Genomic DNA, 18,648 nt, shown 5'->3' with positions numbered 1-18,648 from the left:
CGTGGGACTCCTCGATACCGAAAAACCCTGAGTCATGTGGTCCTCAACCAAGGTGTGAGCTTAGATTTCGTAGGAACCTGGACGAATACGTCGCTAGTGTAGGGAATAATAGAGGGGAGGGGGGCGAAAGCCTAATTTAACATCGCAAGTGGAAACCACGTGCTAGCGCCGGAAGGGCTGAAAGTTAGAGGAGGGGGGTATTCGGTTAGACCGTCAGTTATTGTAACTTTGAAATATTGTTTTGTTCACTCTCAAGTCAAAATACAAATACAAAATAAATAGCACTAGAATAAACATAAGAGTCAAGAACAATTATTCAGAAGATAACACAATTTAGTTTCTGGCGCACTTTTATGGTGTGTACATCTCGATGAAATAAGCTCTACCTCAGGTTAAAATATCTGTACATTGTACAAGTTTCAAAATCAGACTGTATTTACTTTATTCCTCGAAGAATATATTTACCAATCGATTTGAAGCGAATTACACACATTTCTCAGCAGAACATTAATTATTCACAGTGCGTGACATCAAATAATTTAACACCCACCTAATAAAAAATAAGTCAAAAGATCATTGGGTTAGTGCAACAATCCAGAATTAACTCCAATCAAAAGTTTTATTCCCCATGGAAACCACTATCGCAACAACAATTTATTTAACTACAACGTCGCAGATCCGACGTATTTTAATACGTAAAAGAGGTGATCACAGTCAGTTGAAGTTGCCAACTTGATAGAAACAAATCGCAAACACACAAGTACACGTTAAAAATGGTACCGCTTGAAGGCGAGTTCAAGCTTTACGAAAGTAGGAGTCTCTGAATCTCCGACACCAAAAGCGCTAAATCATTTCTTTCAGTTATACCCGACGATCCTCTCCAGTTCATTTACAAAATAACAATGGGACTGATTCGAATCAAGCTGGTTCGAATCGCGTCGCTCTTCACATTTCTGCTTCACGTCTTTATCAGTGTGGTGTTCACTTATGAAGTCTTAACGAGCTTCGATCCTGACCTGGTGACCACTTACGGACCGATGGTTTTCATCTTCGGCTCGGTAAACCCCACACCAGACGAAACATCGTTCAGAAAGTTACCATTTCAGGGTGTCATGGGCATCGCCGTCATTTTCTACATCGAACACACCATCAAAGTCCTCTTGGGTCAGACCCTCGGTCAGCTCTGGGACTTCAGCATTACGTCCGAGTTGTACGCGAGGATGAAAAACGAAGCGAAGAAGTTTCTGCTCGTCGTCAACGTTAACAACTTCATGATGGCCACGATGGTGTTCTTCAACTTTCCTATGGCCGGTCAAAATCGCAACATCTACTACGCGAAACACTTTTTCGAAAAAGTTGCACCTTCCTGCTCCACCTATCTCACTTATTTGTACTACGCCACGTTTCCACTTTTGGGCTACATGATGCTGATCAACCCCACTCTGATGTTGTACATAACTGCCCATCTGAAGTACCAAGTGTATCATCTCAACGAGTTGCTAACCAACATCGGTTCGGAATACGAAGGAGTTGAGGATTACGACTTGATGCGCAACGAAACCTATCAGAAGAAGGTTTCGCAGCAGCTCAAGATCTGCGTGCAGCGCCACCGCGTTCTCAAATAGTAAACAAACATGACAGATCTTTGTGTCTTTTTCCTAACTGGTGCTTTCTTCCAGTTGGGAAAAAAAATTCAACGACACTATCTACATGCCTCTCATCATCCTGATGGGTCTGTCGATCATGGCCTTCATCAGTCTCTTCTTCGGAATCATTGTGGTAAGCCACGGGCGCCACTCGTAAACCATTTTGGCAAAGTGTTTTCCAGAAACGACAAGATACTTATTTGCTCAGAGTCGGTTCCACGATGGTTTTCGCTAGCATATCCACATTCTTCCCGATTGCTTCGGGTCAATATCTCACCAACGCTGTACAGTCCCCTTGAATGAGCTTGTTCCGCATTCTACACGTTATTTTTTAGTCCTCGAAAATGTTGATGAACGCAGGAAATTGTCGATGGACTTCTTGGAACGTTTCCAATCGAAGAACTCTGCTCATTTTCATGACCAATGCCCAGAAACCCTTCATCATAGGGACCGCTTTCTTTCTTTGTGAATTCCCCTTCATCATTTCGGTGAGTCAAGTTAAATCGCGTCGATGCTCGCTCATTTGGTTGTTTAAGGGGGTCAAGTTTATCTCTTCGATTTGCGGCTTCTTCTTGCAGCTGGCCAAGATGAAGGATGCACAAGAGATGAACGGTGATTTGTAGAAAACAGTAACGTATGATCACAGCACAACTATATATGCCGTTCACGATTGTTTTAAACACGCAGGAGGCCACGATATTTTTTTGTTAGATTGGCGTCAGGTCCTGTCATATGACGTTTCGTTATTAAATATTCGTCTTGTTGTCAATTTCCTAATTGATTCAGTGTAATTCAATTATAACCTAAAATAGATTTATTATGCCAAATCGCAATATTGCCAACTAAAATGTCAGATTTTCATAGACAGTCCGAATTTGAAACAATCGTGAACGGATAATACCTAATTCACCGCACAGGAACAACGCACACGAGTTCATTTGGGAGTGCCAACTAACGAAAATGGTGGGAGGAGAATAAACCTAATTAAAACATTTTTGCAAAAAACTAATGTTTATGATATTTATTGAATAAAAATGATGTTTGTGCTTATTTATTAAAATATCTCAAATGAGATGGAACATAACCTATAAACATGACCGTTGCAGAGTAGATTTTTAAACACACCCCACGTAATTAAGTATTCGAAGGAAATGTGTGTTTCTCTTACCAAAAAAAGCATAACTGTGCTCTTGACGACAAAATATTTTCATTTTTCAACACACCATTTCGCCTGTCTATCAAAATATATATATACCATCGGTAACAGTAATAAATTTTCTTTTGTGGTCACGTGACAGAAATCACCATAACCATAGATAATTATGTTGTCATCCGAAAACATTAAACGGTGGCTGCTAGTGGATCACAAAATTAGTACAACGTGATCAAGAATGACTGAATCTGTTGGTAACAATGAAAATTTGAATGATTTTCGTATCACTGTAATCTAAACGCATTTCCGGTCGTCAGCTTTGACAGTGTTGACAGGCAAATTTAACATTTACCATCAAAGGTTCATTTTTGTAATACCATAAACATAACCAACATAATCTATTTTTTTTATATCATGTCAAGTAAAAACATCCAGTGTTGCCAATTATGAGACAAAAAAAAAAAAAACAATATTTTTCAGTTGTTTCATTGCTAACAGTCATTGTTTATCACGCTGTAATTTCCAATTTTTACCCTTTTGAGGTGACGTCACGATTTCCTTCCTCGCTTTCTCTTTGTTGAAACGACAGAAATAGAAAAAAACAAAAAAAAAGGCACGTTTATTGATGGTCACTTTGAGGTTATTTTATGCTCCTGTCAATTTGACAATTTTTAATTTCTTTCACTTATTCAATGATTACAAACATAACCTTTCGAAGCAATTGTCAACAAATTTGACACATTTATAGTTATTTATGATCAATTTAAATTTGTTTCTGATCCTAGCTCAAACATACGTAAAGTTACTAGATAATGTTAATGACGTCATCGCAAAAGGGTAAAAATTGGACTATAATAATTTTTATAAGCCAACCTTGACAATACCAACAATTTATTTTGGCTGTTGTCTACTAGAGCGCTTTATGTTATTATATTTACTTTTCCCCCGAAGAATGTATTTACCAATCGATTTCAAGTGAATTACACACATTTCTCAGCAGAACTTTAAATATTCACAGTGCGTGACATGAAATAATCTAATAAAAAAAAGTCAGAAGATCACTAGTGGGTCAGTGTCACAAACCAGAATGAATTCCAATCAAAAGTTTTACTCACTATAAAAACTCTACCGCAACAAAAGTTTATTTCATAACGTCATAGATCCAACATATTACACAGAAAAATAGTACCTAGTTTATTTAACGAGTTCGTGTGTAAATTGGGCTTTTTTTGGTATGGGTGGACAAGCTTGACGTTTCGTTTTGACAAGTTGAGACATTTATCAAAATCCGTTCACAGAGGGGAAAATTCTCAAATTCTGACTGTCGAACAAAAAATACATATTCCGTTGATGTTTTTACTCCCAATTGTGCACTGTTGCCAACATTACACACAAACAAGAATCTTCTTTGTTGTGATCATTTTTAGACCTATATTTCTCTAAAAGTGCCCAGAAACTCTTCATCATAGGCACGGCTTTCTGTCTTTGTCAATTCCTCTTCATCATTTCACTAACTTAAGTTAAATCACGTCGATAGGTACTTACTCACTTGTTTCTTGAAGGATGTCAAGTCAAGTCTTGTCTTCTTACAGCTGCCTATGATGAAGAAGGCTAAAGAGACGAACAACGTGTCGAAAACACGATTACTATAGGAGCACATTTATCACACACCACACAAAACAACGGACACGAGTTCGGTTTGGGAGTTCCAGTTAAAATAGTGGGCGAGGAGTTGGTCAAGTTAAAACATTTTGCAACAACGAACAATGTTTATTAAATAAAAATGCTCAACAACGATTGAAGCAAAATACCTCAACTGTCAACAAAGTTGACATCAAACATAACCTAAATCAAAATTCTCTCTTAAGTACTAAAAAACGCATTCTTGTGCTTCGACAGCAAAACATTTTTTCACTCTTCTCTTTAAATACTACCTTTTCTTCGTTAATGTATTACGTTTTTGTTGGTCTCATGTAACAACAAAGTCACGTGATGACCACAAAACAAATGCTTATGCCCTTGTGCTTGTGACTTCTTGCATTGTCACTAGAGGTTGGCAACAACAAAGTCCCTAGTTTTGAACGCTGTCCATGCGTCATTTTTGGTTTTGATCTAATTTCTTTTGTTTTTTCATCTCTTGTATTACAACCGGTGATTAGGGGGAAACTATTACATTTTAGAAATTTAGAAGGTTTTGCTATGCGAGAGCCACAGGGTTTATCCGAAATGTACAACTCGTCGGAGGGCGCGTCCTCCAGAAGACTGTGGGGGCCCCAGAGGATTCGCTCCTGTGATGGAAGCCCGCACTAATCCCACTCATGTAGAATACAAAAATTTCTTGACCGACTGGCTGGAGGATCATTGTCCCGGTTTTGATCCAAATAAGTTTGACAAGCAACAACTTGGTTTTTAAGAAGATGCTCTGTGTACAAAAGTTATATTGTAAATAACAATTGTTTCAAGAAAGACTGCTGCTTCGTTGACTTGGGTCTAAATTAAAAAATAAAAATCTTCTATCTGAGTTGAGAGTTCCTCATTCTTAAGAAAAGTATGTTTTAAGCTAAAATATTAGGAATTCCAAGACAAACAATACGAATTTGTATCTAGTGACTGTAATAAGTGATGTTGGTATTGATTTGGGAGACCAAACACCAAGATAATTACTGGATGGCCAACATGAAAAATATTTGCGTTGTCCAGAACTTTGTAAGAGGAACAGAAGCCTCGATGACTGTAACAGTTTACGATTTGTCATTTTTCTTGAGCTTTACCAAGAACTGTTAAATTCTGACACCAAACGTTGGCAGTCGAAAGGTCACCAGATTTGAATAAAAAAGTAATATACTCCATTTTGTTTTCCCGTACACCAAGTAAATTTCGTTCTAACAAAGAAATGGAGTATTATTAGTACGCTTGCAATACTAGCAATTGTTATCTTCATTCTTGGTGTGTTGACTTGGTACTCAAAAATGATACCCAACGACAAAAACAGGTAAAGATATTGTCTTTGTGTTGTATTTTTGCAACTTGAGGCAAGATTTCTTCGTGTTTAGACAGAGTTCAGATGCTCAAGATGAAGCAGATGAAGCAAATACGTCAGAAGGCAACCATTCGAAACCAGATGCTCAAGCATCGATATCGGGAAGCGAAACAGATAAAAGGAACGAAGAAGTGTCCTCCTCCAGTACAAGAGAGAACGACGAATCCCAACCAGAAAAGAAAGACTCGAAGGACAAGTCTGCCTCTAGAGGTAAACGTGATTGTGACAACTTCGGAGAAGGACCTTCCCGAGGGCGCGAACCACTGTGCAGGACCTCCTCCGGCAGTTTCAGTTCGTCAGGAGGACCCATCTCGAAAAAACTGAAAATCGGAGATTCCGAATGCGACAGCAGCGATTCCAAAGACTACCGCTCCATCTCACCCCCGTCTCTGATATCCGAAGGATTGACCGATTCGTCCTCCTCTGACATCGAGTCAGTCCTCCAAGTAAAGATCACGCTGAAGAACATCACTCCCAAAGTGTGGCGTCGCCTCTTGGTCAACAGCAACTTCACCTTCGAAGACTTGAACTTCATCATCCAAGAAGCTTTCGGTTGGACGGTCGGCAACGTTCACATTTTCAGAACGTTCGACAGCTTGTTGCTGGTGGAAGACAAAATGTACCACGTTTTCCAGTTGGCGAGGAGGTACACTGGTCTGAACGTCCAAAAGGAGGATCACGTTTGTGTCGGCGAGTATTTGCACTCTCCCGGTGACGAAGTGGTGTACCTCTTTGGTGTGGACTGCTGGGAGCACCAGGTCTTCCTAGAGCAGAGGCTCAAGCTCTCGTGCTTCGCCATTCACAGGCGGTGCATTGACGGGAGGAGGGCGTGTCCACCGGACGGGTGCGGGGGAGCGGCAAAATACCAAGAAATTATCGAAATATTGGACAATCCGACGCACGAGGACTTCGACAAGATTAGGAAAGATCTCGAGGAAATGAGTCCCGGGTTCGATCCAGACAAGTTTGACAAGTACAAGGTCGCCCGAAGATGAAGTTTTTACCCCAAAGGACGAAAACATACCCTTTGGATATCTGTTGCAATTTCTACGTAATTTGTTGGTCAAATGTGTTGTTGTTATCTGTCACGGTGTTAAATAAAAGTCGATTGCTTTTAACTGAACCACTTAAGTATTACGGCACAGTGCTGACTATCAAAAACATTTGAGTCGAGCACTTAACCTCCAAATTTACTGTGTTGGCTGCTCTGAATATCCCAGACGTTAGATGCAAAAGTTACCAGATTTTAATAAAAAGTGAAACCGCCATTTTGTTTTGTCTTGAAGCCGCAGATTGCACGTTTTAGCAAAATTCGAAATGAGCTTCCCCCATTTTTTTCGAAAACATCTCAAACAACAAAAATTGCAGTCAAGAAGGTGCAAATGTTTTCCAAGAGCTGCTGTGTGTATCAATTGTACCAATTTCAGGGCTTTGGAAGAGAGGCAGCGACTTGATGAGGAATCTTACAACAATGAAGAATGCCCAAGAAACCCCAACCTAGGTGAAGAGCTCGTAATTCGTGAATCTGCACTAGAAGAAGGTGAAACATCTGAATCTTCATCAGGAGACGAAGTGGATGAATCTTCATCGGAAGAAGAAGAAGAAGAAGACTGGGACCATTATAGCTCGAACAGAGACGACAGAAGATACAGACCTGAAAGCACGTCCCAACTGTTATTTGATGGAAGAAGAAATTATCAGCCGAGACCCAATGTTGAGTTGACGTCTGAAGAAGTACCAGATGAAAACTTGGCTCAAGTAGCAAGCTGGTGTCAGCTTCAAAAGGAGACTAAAAAACGTCTTGCATGGGGGTTGTCACGTGAAGAGTGTCCACCTCAAGACAGACCTCAAGCATCAGCCAAAGGCAGAGTAAGCATACAAGGTACTTCACGAAGGACGTCTGATGGGCCACTAGTGCGACCATCAACTAGTGCTGTGCAAGAAGGCGATTTCCGTGACGGAGATGGTTGTGGAGTGTGTGACATCTGCGGTCGAGATTCAAGACCATCGCGAAGATGCGAGCAGAATATTTTGCGATGGTTATCTCAAAATAGAGCACAATGGAACGGGTGCAAAGACAACAATGATGCGAAAAAAGCCCAAGAAAGGAAGCAACACCTATATGAAAGCATAGTTCAATTGAAGGAAATAAATAGAGAACTTATGAAGGATTACAGAGAGATACTCTGGTTGGTGGACATAAATAGGCAGTTTATAGAGTTGTACGAGGCTGAGAAACAAGCGAAAAGAGAGGCTCGAAGGCGAGCTGCCCAACTAGAGACGTTGATGAAAATAAGGAGTAAGCTCATGGGTGAAAAAAATCACGAAAGAACAGATCCAGAAGAAGAAGTGTCAAGAGGTACGAGGAATAAATATAGCGGACGGAAGCATTTACCAAATGAAGGGTGTCAAGTACCGTGCAGAGGTCAAGTGTCTACGGCGAGGAGAAAGTCATTTAAGAGAGGTGGAACTGAGTCATCAGCTAGTACTACTGAAAATGACGACCTCCTCAACTCGAACAACCTTGACAATTATGGACGGGACTCGAGGAGCGGATCGTTGCCTCAAAATTCTTTAGCAATATCGTCGGACAGTCTTGAAGGTCTACACAGAAATGAAGGAAAAACATACAAAGGAAAGACTCTAAAAAAAATTGAAAATCGACAAGCCGAAGTAGAAGAGAATGATGACAACCGCCAAAGAAAAACTGAAGTACAGCTAGGTAATCGATCTACAAATAATGTGGAACAAGGTCCCGAACCTTTGGCGTCAACCAACAACTTGTCAAAAAAATCGATACCTACTCCATCAGGTAGAGACGGCATAGTCCTCAGTGGTGCTAAATCATCGCGTACAGATGGTATAGTAGAAGATCGTGACAAAAAAATAAGTGGCAACGCCCTTCCAAAAAAGTCTACACCTAAACATTCATCCGATCCAGAAGAGTCCAGAAGAGGCTGTACCTGGAACATCTTTCCCGCAGTTTATATAGGCAATGCACTGTCGACAAACCCCACACTTGGACACCCACCAGGTACAGAAGACCAAATAAATACGTAATTCTAGTTGACTCCACTCAAGCTCATCTACTACCTAGACCCAGAATTGCACAGATCAGCGTGCAATTTTTAACAGCAATGACTATGTGGTTAAATGCCATGTACTACTTGTAGGTACAGCAAGGACATCTTCGTAATGTGACTAGTTAAAACGAAGGGCACATTCGAAGACTTTCTCTTGACCATGAACAAAGTGGCGGGTTAGAAACTGCTAAACGATCCCGTTTTTGACCTTTCGATAGTCGACAGTAGCAAAGTGGATGGTGTGGTGTGGAGGGTAATTCCGCGTTTGGAGATAATTCCGGGTTCCAAAGCATTGCAGAGTTACGTTGACCATGCTTGGGTGCACCTGGAAGGACAAGATCCTACCTGGAGAGAGTGCGTCTCTTGTCAAAACTCCGAAGAGTACTAGAATCTTCTCGATTCATCCACGGAACGACTGTGTCTTCCTTCCGCAATTAACGGAGTGACAATGTATAGTGCATGTTAGGTAGAGCGTTTTCTATGTATTGTTTTATCTCTAAATAAATGTTTTATCACAAGGAAGCCATGGTGTCAGAAGCGTGAAACAAACGTCACACTTTTTTCACCAGGCAGTATGTTCAGTACGTTGATTTTCTTTATTTAACCCAATCTACAGATTTATTTTTAGCAGCGTGGATAGCTGAAATATGTGTTTTGTTTTGTATACTTGACTGTTCAAACGGACTAAAGGATTCGGTTCGGAAGTCAAAAGGTATCGAAACCGATAAGTATTTCACCTAGTACCAGTAATCTAGCAGTTTATTTCGACTAACACAATTTACATATTTCAGAGCCAATGATACTCTCAGGGTACCCCACCTTGGGAAACTGGTAAGTCTACGTAATAGTCAATTGAACAGATTTTAAGTTTTGTCCAGTTTGAAACAGATGTCAGAAGCCAAAGAACAGTACTTCTTAATCAAGAACGGTTTCTCACTAAGACCCATATGGAGCGAGCCGAAAGAAGAAGAATACTATCGATACGATGCAGTCATTTTCACGTACATTACGTACAGATGGTCACGTAAGTCTTTGTCGAGCATTCCAACTCTCCTTCAGTGACGATCTCGACGTTGTAGTTGACGCCATTCCCAGCGTCACTCACAGGGATAAAGTATTTCTCGACAGGTTTATGAACAAAGAAGGGATAGTTCGTTTCCGGCGTTTCACCGCCACTCCGGGACAATACGAAACGACGCTTTACCCGAGACCGACAAAAGATTCACCATTTGTAAAACTGGTCTCTTCTACGCAAACACGTTTTTACAAAGCTCTACCTCTCCAGGTCTTCCCTCTGCACAACACGACATGTTATTTCGTCGTGGAGACCCTGAAGCCCGTCATCGTCTTGGAAGGAGGAATCTACAGAATGGTTCCCGAAAACACGGAGATTCAGCTCAATGCCAAAGACTCGATGAATCTGGACAAACCGCTCAACGACAAGAATCTGCAGTCGCTCAGGTTTAACTGGCAATGCACGCAAAAGTTCGCTTCAGGCTTTTGCCCCGGGGGACCGATCTCCGCGGAACCGTCTTTGACGATTCCCGCCGAACACGTCACCCTCAACAACGTGTTCAACGTGACGCTGACGGTCAAAACGAATAACAACGCGAGGGACACCGTCACGCAAACAATCGAAGTGGTCGCGAATGCGGCTAAGCTAAGAATCAGGTAGAGTTAACAGATGAAGGACTCTGAGGGTCTACATTGTGTTGCAGCTGCGAAAAGAACTGTCCCCCGGTCACCGACGCTGCCAACAACCAGATGCAGACCTACTTCAGAGCCATCTGCGAGAAAAACTGCGACGCACACGGGGATGAGCACTACGAGTGGGAGATCGTCCCGCGCGAAGGGGGCGACGATTTTTCCTTCGACTACAACAAAAACACACATTTTGGTCGCATCGGTCCCAAGTTCATCGTGTCGAAGGACGTGCTCAAACCGGCCACCGAGTATCTGGTGACGCTTCGGTTGAAAAACGCACCGCGGAAAGGAAAGACGACGATGGCGGTCAAGTACGCCGTCATACCGGCGGTGGAGAGTTGCGAAATCCGACCTCCCAGCGGGAAAAGTCTCCATACGAAATTCACGCTGAACTGCATCGAAGTACCTCCTCCTGACAAAAATAACTTCTACGAGCTGTACGTCGACGAGACGTTGAGTGAGTAGCGGGACTAAGTACGGATGGAGTGGTTCCGTCTCGTTACAGGGGAAAGAGTGCTGAGCGGCTTCTATCCTGACGTGTTCAGGATCAGCTTCTTGTTGCCTCCTTCTACGGGGCGCCACTTCAAGGTGAGAATTACCAAAGGAGCCGGCCCGGCCATTTTCAAGGACGTCCATCCGAGAGTGGACGCGGCTTGGGAGGGAAAGTCCACGGCCGAGACTCTGGACACTTACCAGAAGTTTGCCATGGGAGACGGCAAGACCAAGAGCATCGCGTCCCTGATAGCCAGCGGCGACGAAGAAGAGAAGGAAAACGGAATCAAGAAGTTCTCCGCGATAGTCAACGAGTTGATCACCGAAAAGACGTCAAACGAGACATTTCAGTTCGCCAAAAACGTGTCGTACACGGTCGTCAACACCTTGCTGGAGGTGAGATGGTCACTTTCTCGACTGGTTTGATTTGGGTTGTTTCAGTCGCCTCCGGAGAGCGTCAGTCAGTTGATCCTGGTGAGCGACGCTCTTACCAACCTCATCGAACACAACGAACTGACCAAGTCCGATCCCCTCCTAGCCAAACTTGCCTCCTCCGTGTGCAGACTGATGGTGAACAACCACGCCGAAGAAGTGAAACGTCAGAGGTTTCCCCTCAATAACGAAGCCCAATTCAACAGGATAGGAAAGTAATCATCTCGGCTTTTCCATTTCGAGTAACTGTCACTTTCGTTTAGTGTCATGACGAGGTGTTTCGAGGCCAACGTCAAGGAGAACTTCGACTTGCTGTTGCCCATCAAGTTCAACATTTCGGTAGAAGAAATCCCCGAAGGGAAACTGGAGGAGGACGTCATCGACCACTACCCGAACTATATCGACTTCGGTGACGACTACGGTGACCATTTGGTGAACGTACGTACAAGTACCGGTTTCGGTGTTGCAATTCCCTATTAGTTGCACGCAGTCACGGAGAACATCATCAACGCCACTTCGATCGCCGCCAAGTCGCTGGCGCTGACCACGGCGATAGGAGAGCACTTCGTCAAGAGCTCCGGCAAGCACTCGGCCACTCTAGTCGTGAAGGACGAGGGCATAAACTTCTCCAAGACCAAGATTCAAGTGCTGGACTGCATCCTCATCCCCTCCCAAGACTTCGACCTCAACGACCACCCTTTCGACATCCTGGTAATAACGCTGCGATGACTGCGCACTTGTTCAACCACCTTCTAGGTCTCTCTCTGGACTAGAGACCTGATGTGGTGGAATCACGCCAAGACCAGGGTGGCCACAAGCATCGTCAACGTCCAGTTTTGGCACTCGACTTGCAAGAAACGCATCAGGAATTTCAAGGCTCCGGTCAACATCTTGATGGAAGTGAAGAACATCACAAACTTCGAACTGGAGATCGTGACGGGAAACGTGACGGTGCCGGTGGGTTACGCATCCATCACCGGTAGAGACCTAAATCCGCACATACGAGTCCACAGGATTAGACTTCCAAAACACTCAGTCTTGCACGTTAACTTCCACAACGTGACTGACCAGATCGAGGTACGTTCCTGACGTGAATCCCTCGAAATATCCGACACCCGTTTGAACAGGTGGTCCTGAAGAATTTCAATTTTCCTTCCATCGAGGACTTCGAGCACAACACGACGGTGACCGAGGAACTTCCCGAACTGCGACTGACCAACTATCGTCATTACGACGTCTGGATCTATCTTGGAGTGTTGCCCGGCAAAGGGGAATTGGCCACGCCGTCAACACTATTCTACAGCGTGAGCTTCACATCATCCTTTTGCATACGCTGGAAACGCAACTTGCGCATTTGGAAGAACGAGTGCCAGGTAAAATGTCGAAAATCAGGTGAGACAAACAAGTTTTCGAGCCGTTCTAGCCGGGGCTGTTCAACACCGACAAATACATCAACTGCGAGTGTCACCACTTCTCCGTCATCGCTGGCTACGTCCAAAACGTACAGTCGGACGTGCAGGAAGTGTTTCCCGTCGAGATACGTCTCGAGTTGCAGTCATGTCACGTCATCTTCGGCACTCTAGCCGTCACCGTCCTTCTCTACTGCGTCCTGATTATACTAAAGGTTTTCAAAAAACCCAAACAAATTTATTTCTTGTCCGACAACAACAAGGCCCACCGCTACGTCTATTTGGTCGTCGTCAGAACAGAAAACGCGAGGAACGCTGGTACCACATCCAACGTGGTCATCAGACTAGTGGGAACCAAAGCGGCGAGCGAGGTTCGTACCATCGTTCTTGCAAGAATTATCTTAACGGTGTCATAGCCCCACGTGCTCAACTACCCCGACCCCGAAATGCTCCTGCTTCAGAGGCAAGGCCAGGATACGTTCGTGTTGACGACGGAGAAATATCTAGGTATTGTTCGGATGATCGAGTTGTGGTACGACTGCACCGGAGCGAGTCCATCTTGGTACTATGTCCAGTCGCGTATAAATTTTCATCTAAAGAAAATCGACAGGTGTTGCAAGGACGTGGTCGTGTATGACATGCAAAAAAGAACGCAGTGGTACTTCGGAGTGAAGGCTTGGCTGTCCGTCGAGAAAAAGGGGCAGGTGTACTTGCAAAAGCTTTCGGCTGAAGAGGAAGGAGAGGGCAGCATATTCAACACGTTCCGGTGCTGTAATCGCTTCCACACTTGGCAGTTGTCCGCCGGCGAAAACAATTTCACTTACGTGGCGAGACTCACCACCGTGTTCTCCAACATTCTCATGATATACGTGCTGGTGTTGGTGTACTTGGGAATACCGACCCTTGAATTTAGGGATTCGATCGATCCGTACGAGAGGTACTACATTCCCGGGCGCGTCGTGTCTGCTGCGCTTTTCTCTTCTTCTGTGGCGTTTCTGGTCCACGTCACACTGGCTTGGCTCTTCAGGTGAGACCTGCTTTTGGAGACTTGCAACATCCTGATTCGCCATTCCAGATTTTCAGACATTCAGTTCTCCGCGTTAAGGAAAGTCTACACGAAGAAGCTCAAAGTGACGACTTTCTGCTGGTGAGTATCTTCCCGGAATAAATGTTCTAGACTCAGACGTGACCTAGGTTGACGCTCGTCACCTTGATCGTTATTTCGACATCGTTTTTGCTCGTTTATGGATTTTGGGTGCCCGTCGTCAGCAGTTTGGTCTGGTTGACTTCTTGCCTGTTGGCCATTCTGATCAACATAATAGTTTGGGAAAACCTGTTGAACATCGTCCAGACGTTCTTCTGCAGGTTCAAAATGGTAAAGCGCGACCGTTGTCAGACAAACCCTCCAAACAACGTTGTTTCAGACGCTCCGTCTGGACACCAAGATGGACAGCTACTTGAAGATGATAGATACCCAGCGGATGGTCCTGTACAGGAAGTTCGACGCAGCCTTGTTACGACCGTTCATCTCTCATCTGTACAAACCACTGAAGGCCATCCAAATCACAGTAAGTCTCGCTCTTGACAATTTTTGCTCTAAATTCTGTTCTTTAAAGCGAAGAAGAATCGTGGGGCAGCTTCGTCGCGGCATCTATGACGACTTGGAGGACCTGTTCATGTACGGAGTCTACAACATCATCTTGTACATCGTCATCTTGGTCAACAAGGGCAATCTCACCACCGTCAGCAAGGCCGAAGTGGAGAGTATGCTTCAAGGTGAGCACACCAGAACATTGGCGTTTTCGAAAATTCGCACCTTGATGCAGTAAGTTTTTGCGAACCGTCGACGGCCGAACGTGCAGCAGAGTGTGTCGCAGGATTTACGACTACCTCAACGACACTCTCATTCCCACGATGCAACCGATCTATTGGTACGAGAACTTGACGATCTCCGGCAGCGGTTTGATGATAGACAACGCCAACAAGTTCATCGGAGTTGCCCGATTGAGGCAACACCGGTTGACGACGGACGTGTGCGTGGTGCCCAAACTGATGAAGTTCATGAACGTGACGTGTCTGCCCGAGTTCGCGCTCTCCTTTGCGGAGAAAAGGACTTTCGGCCCCAGATGGACCAACGCCCATTCCGAGGCGCACCAATACGACAGACTCCACTCGATCTGGGCGTACTCGACCACGGCCGACACGGCCACTCTCGCCATAATAGGTACGTGACAAGTGAGCATCGACCTGGTGGTGAAACGTGTGTCGTAGGTCGAATAGCGACGTACGGTGGAGGCGGCTACGTGGCCTTCCTGGGTCGCACCCTTTACAACTCCTACGTCAATCTGCACAGATTGGTGGAGACTTTCTGGATCGACCATAGGACGCGAAGTCTCTTCATCGAATTCCTGCTGTACAACGCCAACTACAACATTTTCATCGCGGTCAGCTTGCTGTTGGAGGACAGCGCCACGGGATACACCTCGAGCTTCACCGAGGTAGAGAGAGTGTCTCGAACTAAGTCCAGCCTGAGCGGTTTGTTTCTTTTGCAGATCAACGTGGTCCGGATGCTGTTCGTCGAGAACGAAGTCGAAATCATGACGATCATTTTCTTCATTTTGTTCACGGTTTGGGTGGTGTTGTTGATGCTCAAACTCTCGGTCGGCATAATCAAGCATATCACGACGTTCTACAAGCGAGTCTGGCTCATGATCGACTTGCTCATCAATGTGATGAGCATAATATGCATCTCCATGTTCGTCCTGCGGATGCACATGGTCGAGGACTACCTCAACGAGTTGGAGAAGGTGAAGCACAACGAGTTCGTCAGCTACTTCTCGCTCCTCTACGTCGAGGACTTCCTCACTTTCTTCGCCGGGATCCTCATCTGCATCGCCACGGCGCGCCTCTGGAAGTTCCTCCGCTTTGGCCTCTTCTTCAGGATAACGGAAAGAACCTTGTCGATGGCGGCGTTTCCGTTGTTCGCCGTCACTTTCGCCTTTGCCGTCATCCTCACAGCCTTCGGACTCAGCGGGATCCTGATCTACGGCAACGAGTTCCCGGAGTTGTCCACGTTCATCAAAATCGTCGCCACGCTGATCCAACTCTCGTTGAAACCCGACCAGTTCGATCTCAGCGACTACCTAGGCATCGACGTCTCCTATTACTACTTCGCCTTGTACCTCCTCCTCATGCAGATCATTCTCTTCGTCTACATAATCGTCATCATAATGGCCTACATGAAGGCCCAGCTAGAGTTCTCGGTCGAGCCCGAGAGCTACACCGTCGGCGACTACGTCCAAGAGCGCTTCCGATACCTTCCGCGCTTGGTCAGGGCCCGAGTCGAACGCATGAGAGGCGGAGAAAAAGAGAAGAGTCCCGTCACCGCCAAAGCCGACGAGTTTCGCTACGCCAACTCGATTGGGGTGCAGAAGAGCAGGCTCAACTCGATGAGGTTCATAGTGTCCTGCATCGTGAGAAACATGAACCAGTCGGAAATGGAGCAAGCCGAGCTGACCCAACACGAGACCGAGATGATGCTCGGGGTGTGCAGGCAGTTCGTGCTGAAGACGTACGTCGACGATGAGATCGAGTTGTTCTTCAAGGGACACTTCGTCGGGGACCAGTTTCATTTCGTCGACGAGAAACGAATAGACAAAATGGCGGATTTCGTCCGGTTGATGTTCGCATTCCAAGTCGAAAAGGAGGGGGCCGCCAAACTCGACCTTAAAATGGCCCAGTGCTCCAAAATGGCCAAACAAAAGAATAAGTTGCTGAGGAGGTGCAATTTGATGCTGAAGCTAATGGTGTGCAAACTGAACGAGGCCGAGACGAATTTTGCGAATTTTTTTGAAGACCAGTAGGAATAATATTTGTTCATCGTTTCTTGTTACGTACTTTGTTTTGATTAAATGGTAAAAAAGCAGTGAGGTTTGAATAATATCGATACCTACTTACGTTCAACCAAAGCCATTCAGAGGTGTCATGAAGTTTGCCCGCGACAGTACTCTTACATAACCTCCAAACGAGACGATCGTTTCGATCCAATAATTCGCGATTTACAACGAAATCAAATATTTCGACAGCAATGCCAAGATCTTGTCTAGCCTCTGCGAGAAACCCCGTTAACAAAAAAAAAATTCTTTTAACCAATATTCAACCTACTTTAACACCACACAATTTTCAAATGTCAAATTTCACAAGGTTGGTCACGCTGAAAATGGAATCCTTTGCGTAGTTTTGTTTCGAGCTTTTTTGATTATTTTATTCTAACAAATGGTTCAGATAAAATCGTTATAATTCTTTTGTTGTTGGTCGAAATTTGTGTTGAACAACAAACACCGCAAAATAAGACGCTAAAAGTAACCAACAAAACTTGTAAAACTATAGAACCAGCTGACAAAAAAAAAGAGGAAGCACCTCCTTAAATTAAAAGAAAGAGAGCGTCTTAACCAGACTCTTCAAAACCATGACCTTGATCATGACCTAAGGAATCTAAAAAAGAGGGAACACCCCCTAAAATTAAAAGAAAGAGAGCGTCTTAACCAGACTCTTCAAAACCATGGCCATGGTCAAAACCGTCGACTTCAGCCACAAAAACCGCCACCTCCACACTTCGAAACTTTTCCGCTAAAGCAGACTTAACTTATGTCAAATAAACACTCATGGAAGTATTTTACTAATCCTTTGTCGTGCCATCAAATTCTGGACGCCGTTATTTTACTTTTGACATATTGTTGACGCTGTGAACTGTGACTGTGACTGTGAACGGACAATAGCTTTGACTGTGAAGCTTTCGTAGCGCCAACAGTGACAAAACGAACTACATACAGTGTGGAATAATAATTTAGTTACCTTTGCATTACCCTTGTAAAAATTCGAAATGCCGCTCTACAAAAAAATGAAAGCCTAACCTCAAAATAATCCAAATTCCAAATGTGATTTATTGCGAAGGCATGATATGAATGCAAAGTTGAGATTGAAATTAAAAAAGAGCTAACAAAAGCAAGTCACAGCTAGTGTTGAAAATGGCCACCAATGTTTGTTAATTCAATTTAGTAAATTGTAACAATTGTCAATTCGATTGATGACATTTATTGACAGAACTAATACAGCGTGATCAACAATGACTGAGTCTGTTGGCAATGAAACAATTGAAAATACTGGTGATTTTTGTCTAGTAATTGGCACTGACCACGCACTGACCGGATTTTTTAACTTGAGATGACATTAAAAACATTCTTGGTTATGCAGGTTATGTTTATACTATTACAAAAAAGAACCTTCGTTGGTAAATTTTAAATTTGCCAAATTTCATTGTTACCAACAGACTCAGTCATTCTTGATCACCCCGTAGTTCGGCACTTCGAAAAAAAAAGTAGAGCGGTACAGGAAAATTTACATGTGCAAAAATTCCAAAGGTAACTAGATGTAAACCATTTTATTCCACACTGTATAAAGTCCATTCAAAAATCAAAAAACCACCACCTGTTGCTTTAGGTTGGTAAAATTTAAATAACCCTAGGTAGATATTTTTTCATACTATGTTGGTGACTATAAATTATGACATTTATTTGATTCAAAACAAAATTCAATTGCTTTGAATTTCGTTCATATTGTTTTATTAGCAGCACGTTTCATTTATTTATTGATTCTTATTATTTTTACTTAAACATGCCCAGAAAAAGAA

At 43.8% G+C, this 18,648-nt stretch overlaps 3 protein-coding genes across 7 annotated transcripts; all 3 read left to right on the top strand.

The window, feature by feature from the left end:
- Positions 1 to 651: 651 nt before the first annotated feature.
- LOC138137503 (uncharacterized) lies at positions 652 to 2,614 on the top strand. 3 transcript variants are annotated; one of them, XM_069056948.1, is made up of 6 exons: positions 654 to 810; positions 862 to 1,058; positions 1,107 to 1,624; positions 1,680 to 1,779; positions 1,829 to 1,930; positions 1,982 to 2,614. In XM_069056948.1, exons 1-6 carry the CDS (start codon positions 774 to 776, stop codon positions 2,267 to 2,269), a joined length of 1,242 nt encoding a protein of 413 aa, XP_068913049.1. In that variant the 5' UTR covers positions 654 to 773; the 3' UTR covers positions 2,270 to 2,614. The 3 variants fall into 3 exon arrangements, with proteins under 3 accessions (XP_068913032.1, XP_068913049.1, XP_068913039.1); XM_069056938.1 differs by having other exon boundaries at positions 655 to 810; positions 862 to 1,624; positions 1,982 to 2,134; positions 2,183 to 2,614; XM_069056931.1 differs by having other exon boundaries at positions 652 to 810; positions 862 to 1,624.
- Positions 2,615 to 5,679: 3,065 nt separating this feature from the next.
- LOC138127839 (uncharacterized) lies at positions 5,680 to 6,962 on the top strand. Its single transcript, XM_069043920.1, has 2 exons — positions 5,680 to 5,791; positions 5,853 to 6,962. Exons 1-2 carry the CDS (start codon positions 5,769 to 5,771, stop codon positions 6,832 to 6,834), a joined length of 1,005 nt encoding a protein of 334 aa, XP_068900021.1. The 5' UTR covers positions 5,680 to 5,768; the 3' UTR covers positions 6,835 to 6,962.
- A 2,182-nt stretch (positions 6,963 to 9,144) lies between these two features.
- LOC138127804 (polycystin family receptor for egg jelly-like) lies at positions 9,145 to 16,900 on the top strand. Of its 3 annotated transcripts, XM_069043881.1 has the most exons (23): positions 9,145 to 9,503; positions 9,551 to 9,634; positions 9,714 to 9,753; positions 9,801 to 9,946; positions 10,002 to 10,153; positions 10,208 to 10,593; positions 10,641 to 11,083; positions 11,132 to 11,514; positions 11,560 to 11,765; positions 11,814 to 11,988; positions 12,031 to 12,261; positions 12,307 to 12,627; positions 12,678 to 12,923; positions 12,974 to 13,330; positions 13,376 to 13,521; positions 13,570 to 13,986; positions 14,035 to 14,106; positions 14,154 to 14,334; positions 14,384 to 14,527; positions 14,576 to 14,784; positions 14,837 to 15,183; positions 15,231 to 15,457; positions 15,512 to 16,900. In XM_069043881.1, the coding sequence occupies exons 1-23, from the start codon at positions 9,497 to 9,499 to the stop codon at positions 16,820 to 16,822; spliced, it is 6,231 nt and encodes a 2,076-aa protein (XP_068899982.1). In that variant the 5' UTR covers positions 9,145 to 9,496; the 3' UTR covers positions 16,823 to 16,900. The 3 variants fall into 3 exon arrangements, with proteins under 3 accessions (XP_068899982.1, XP_068899972.1, XP_068899964.1); XM_069043871.1 differs by having other exon boundaries at positions 9,554 to 9,634; positions 13,376 to 13,986; XM_069043863.1 differs by having other exon boundaries at positions 13,376 to 13,986.
- The last annotated feature ends 1,748 nt before the right edge of the window (positions 16,901 to 18,648 follow it).

This window comes from Tenebrio molitor, chromosome 1, assembly GCF_963966145.1.
Source record: "Tenebrio molitor chromosome 1, icTenMoli1.1, whole genome shotgun sequence".
Lineage (NCBI taxonomy): Eukaryota > Metazoa > Arthropoda > Insecta > Coleoptera > Tenebrionidae > Tenebrio > Tenebrio molitor.
Note: the sequence above shows the minus strand (reverse complement) of the source record. Positions and strands in the feature narration are given on the sequence as shown.

What these genes read in the sequence shown, in the direction of transcription:
- LOC138137503 (XM_069056931.1), top strand. Translation starts at nt 774, where the DNA reads ATGGTACCGCTTGAAGGCGAGTTCAAGCTTTACGAAA. An exon ending in CGAGTTCAAGCTTTACGAAA is followed by an intron (nt 811 to 861) that starts GTAGGAGTCTCT and finishes CATTTCTTTCAG; the next exon opens with TTATACCCGACGATCCTCTC. An exon ending in CGCCACCGCGTTCTCAAATA is followed by an intron (nt 1,625 to 1,679) that starts GTAAACAAACAT and finishes GCTTTCTTCCAG; the next exon opens with TTGGGAAAAAAAATTCAACG.
- LOC138127839 (XM_069043920.1), top strand. Translation starts at nt 5,769, where the DNA reads ATGATACCCAACGACAAAAACAG. An exon ending in ATACCCAACGACAAAAACAG is followed by an intron (nt 5,792 to 5,852) that starts GTAAAGATATTG and finishes CTTCGTGTTTAG; the next exon opens with ACAGAGTTCAGATGCTCAAG.
- LOC138127804 (XM_069043863.1), top strand. An exon ending in ACGTGACTGACCAGATCGAG is followed by an intron (nt 12,628 to 12,677) that starts GTACGTTCCTGA and finishes CCGTTTGAACAG; the next exon opens with GTGGTCCTGAAGAATTTCAA. An exon ending in TGAAGGCCATCCAAATCACA is followed by an intron (nt 14,528 to 14,575) that starts GTAAGTCTCGCT and finishes TGTTCTTTAAAG; the next exon opens with CGAAGAAGAATCGTGGGGCA.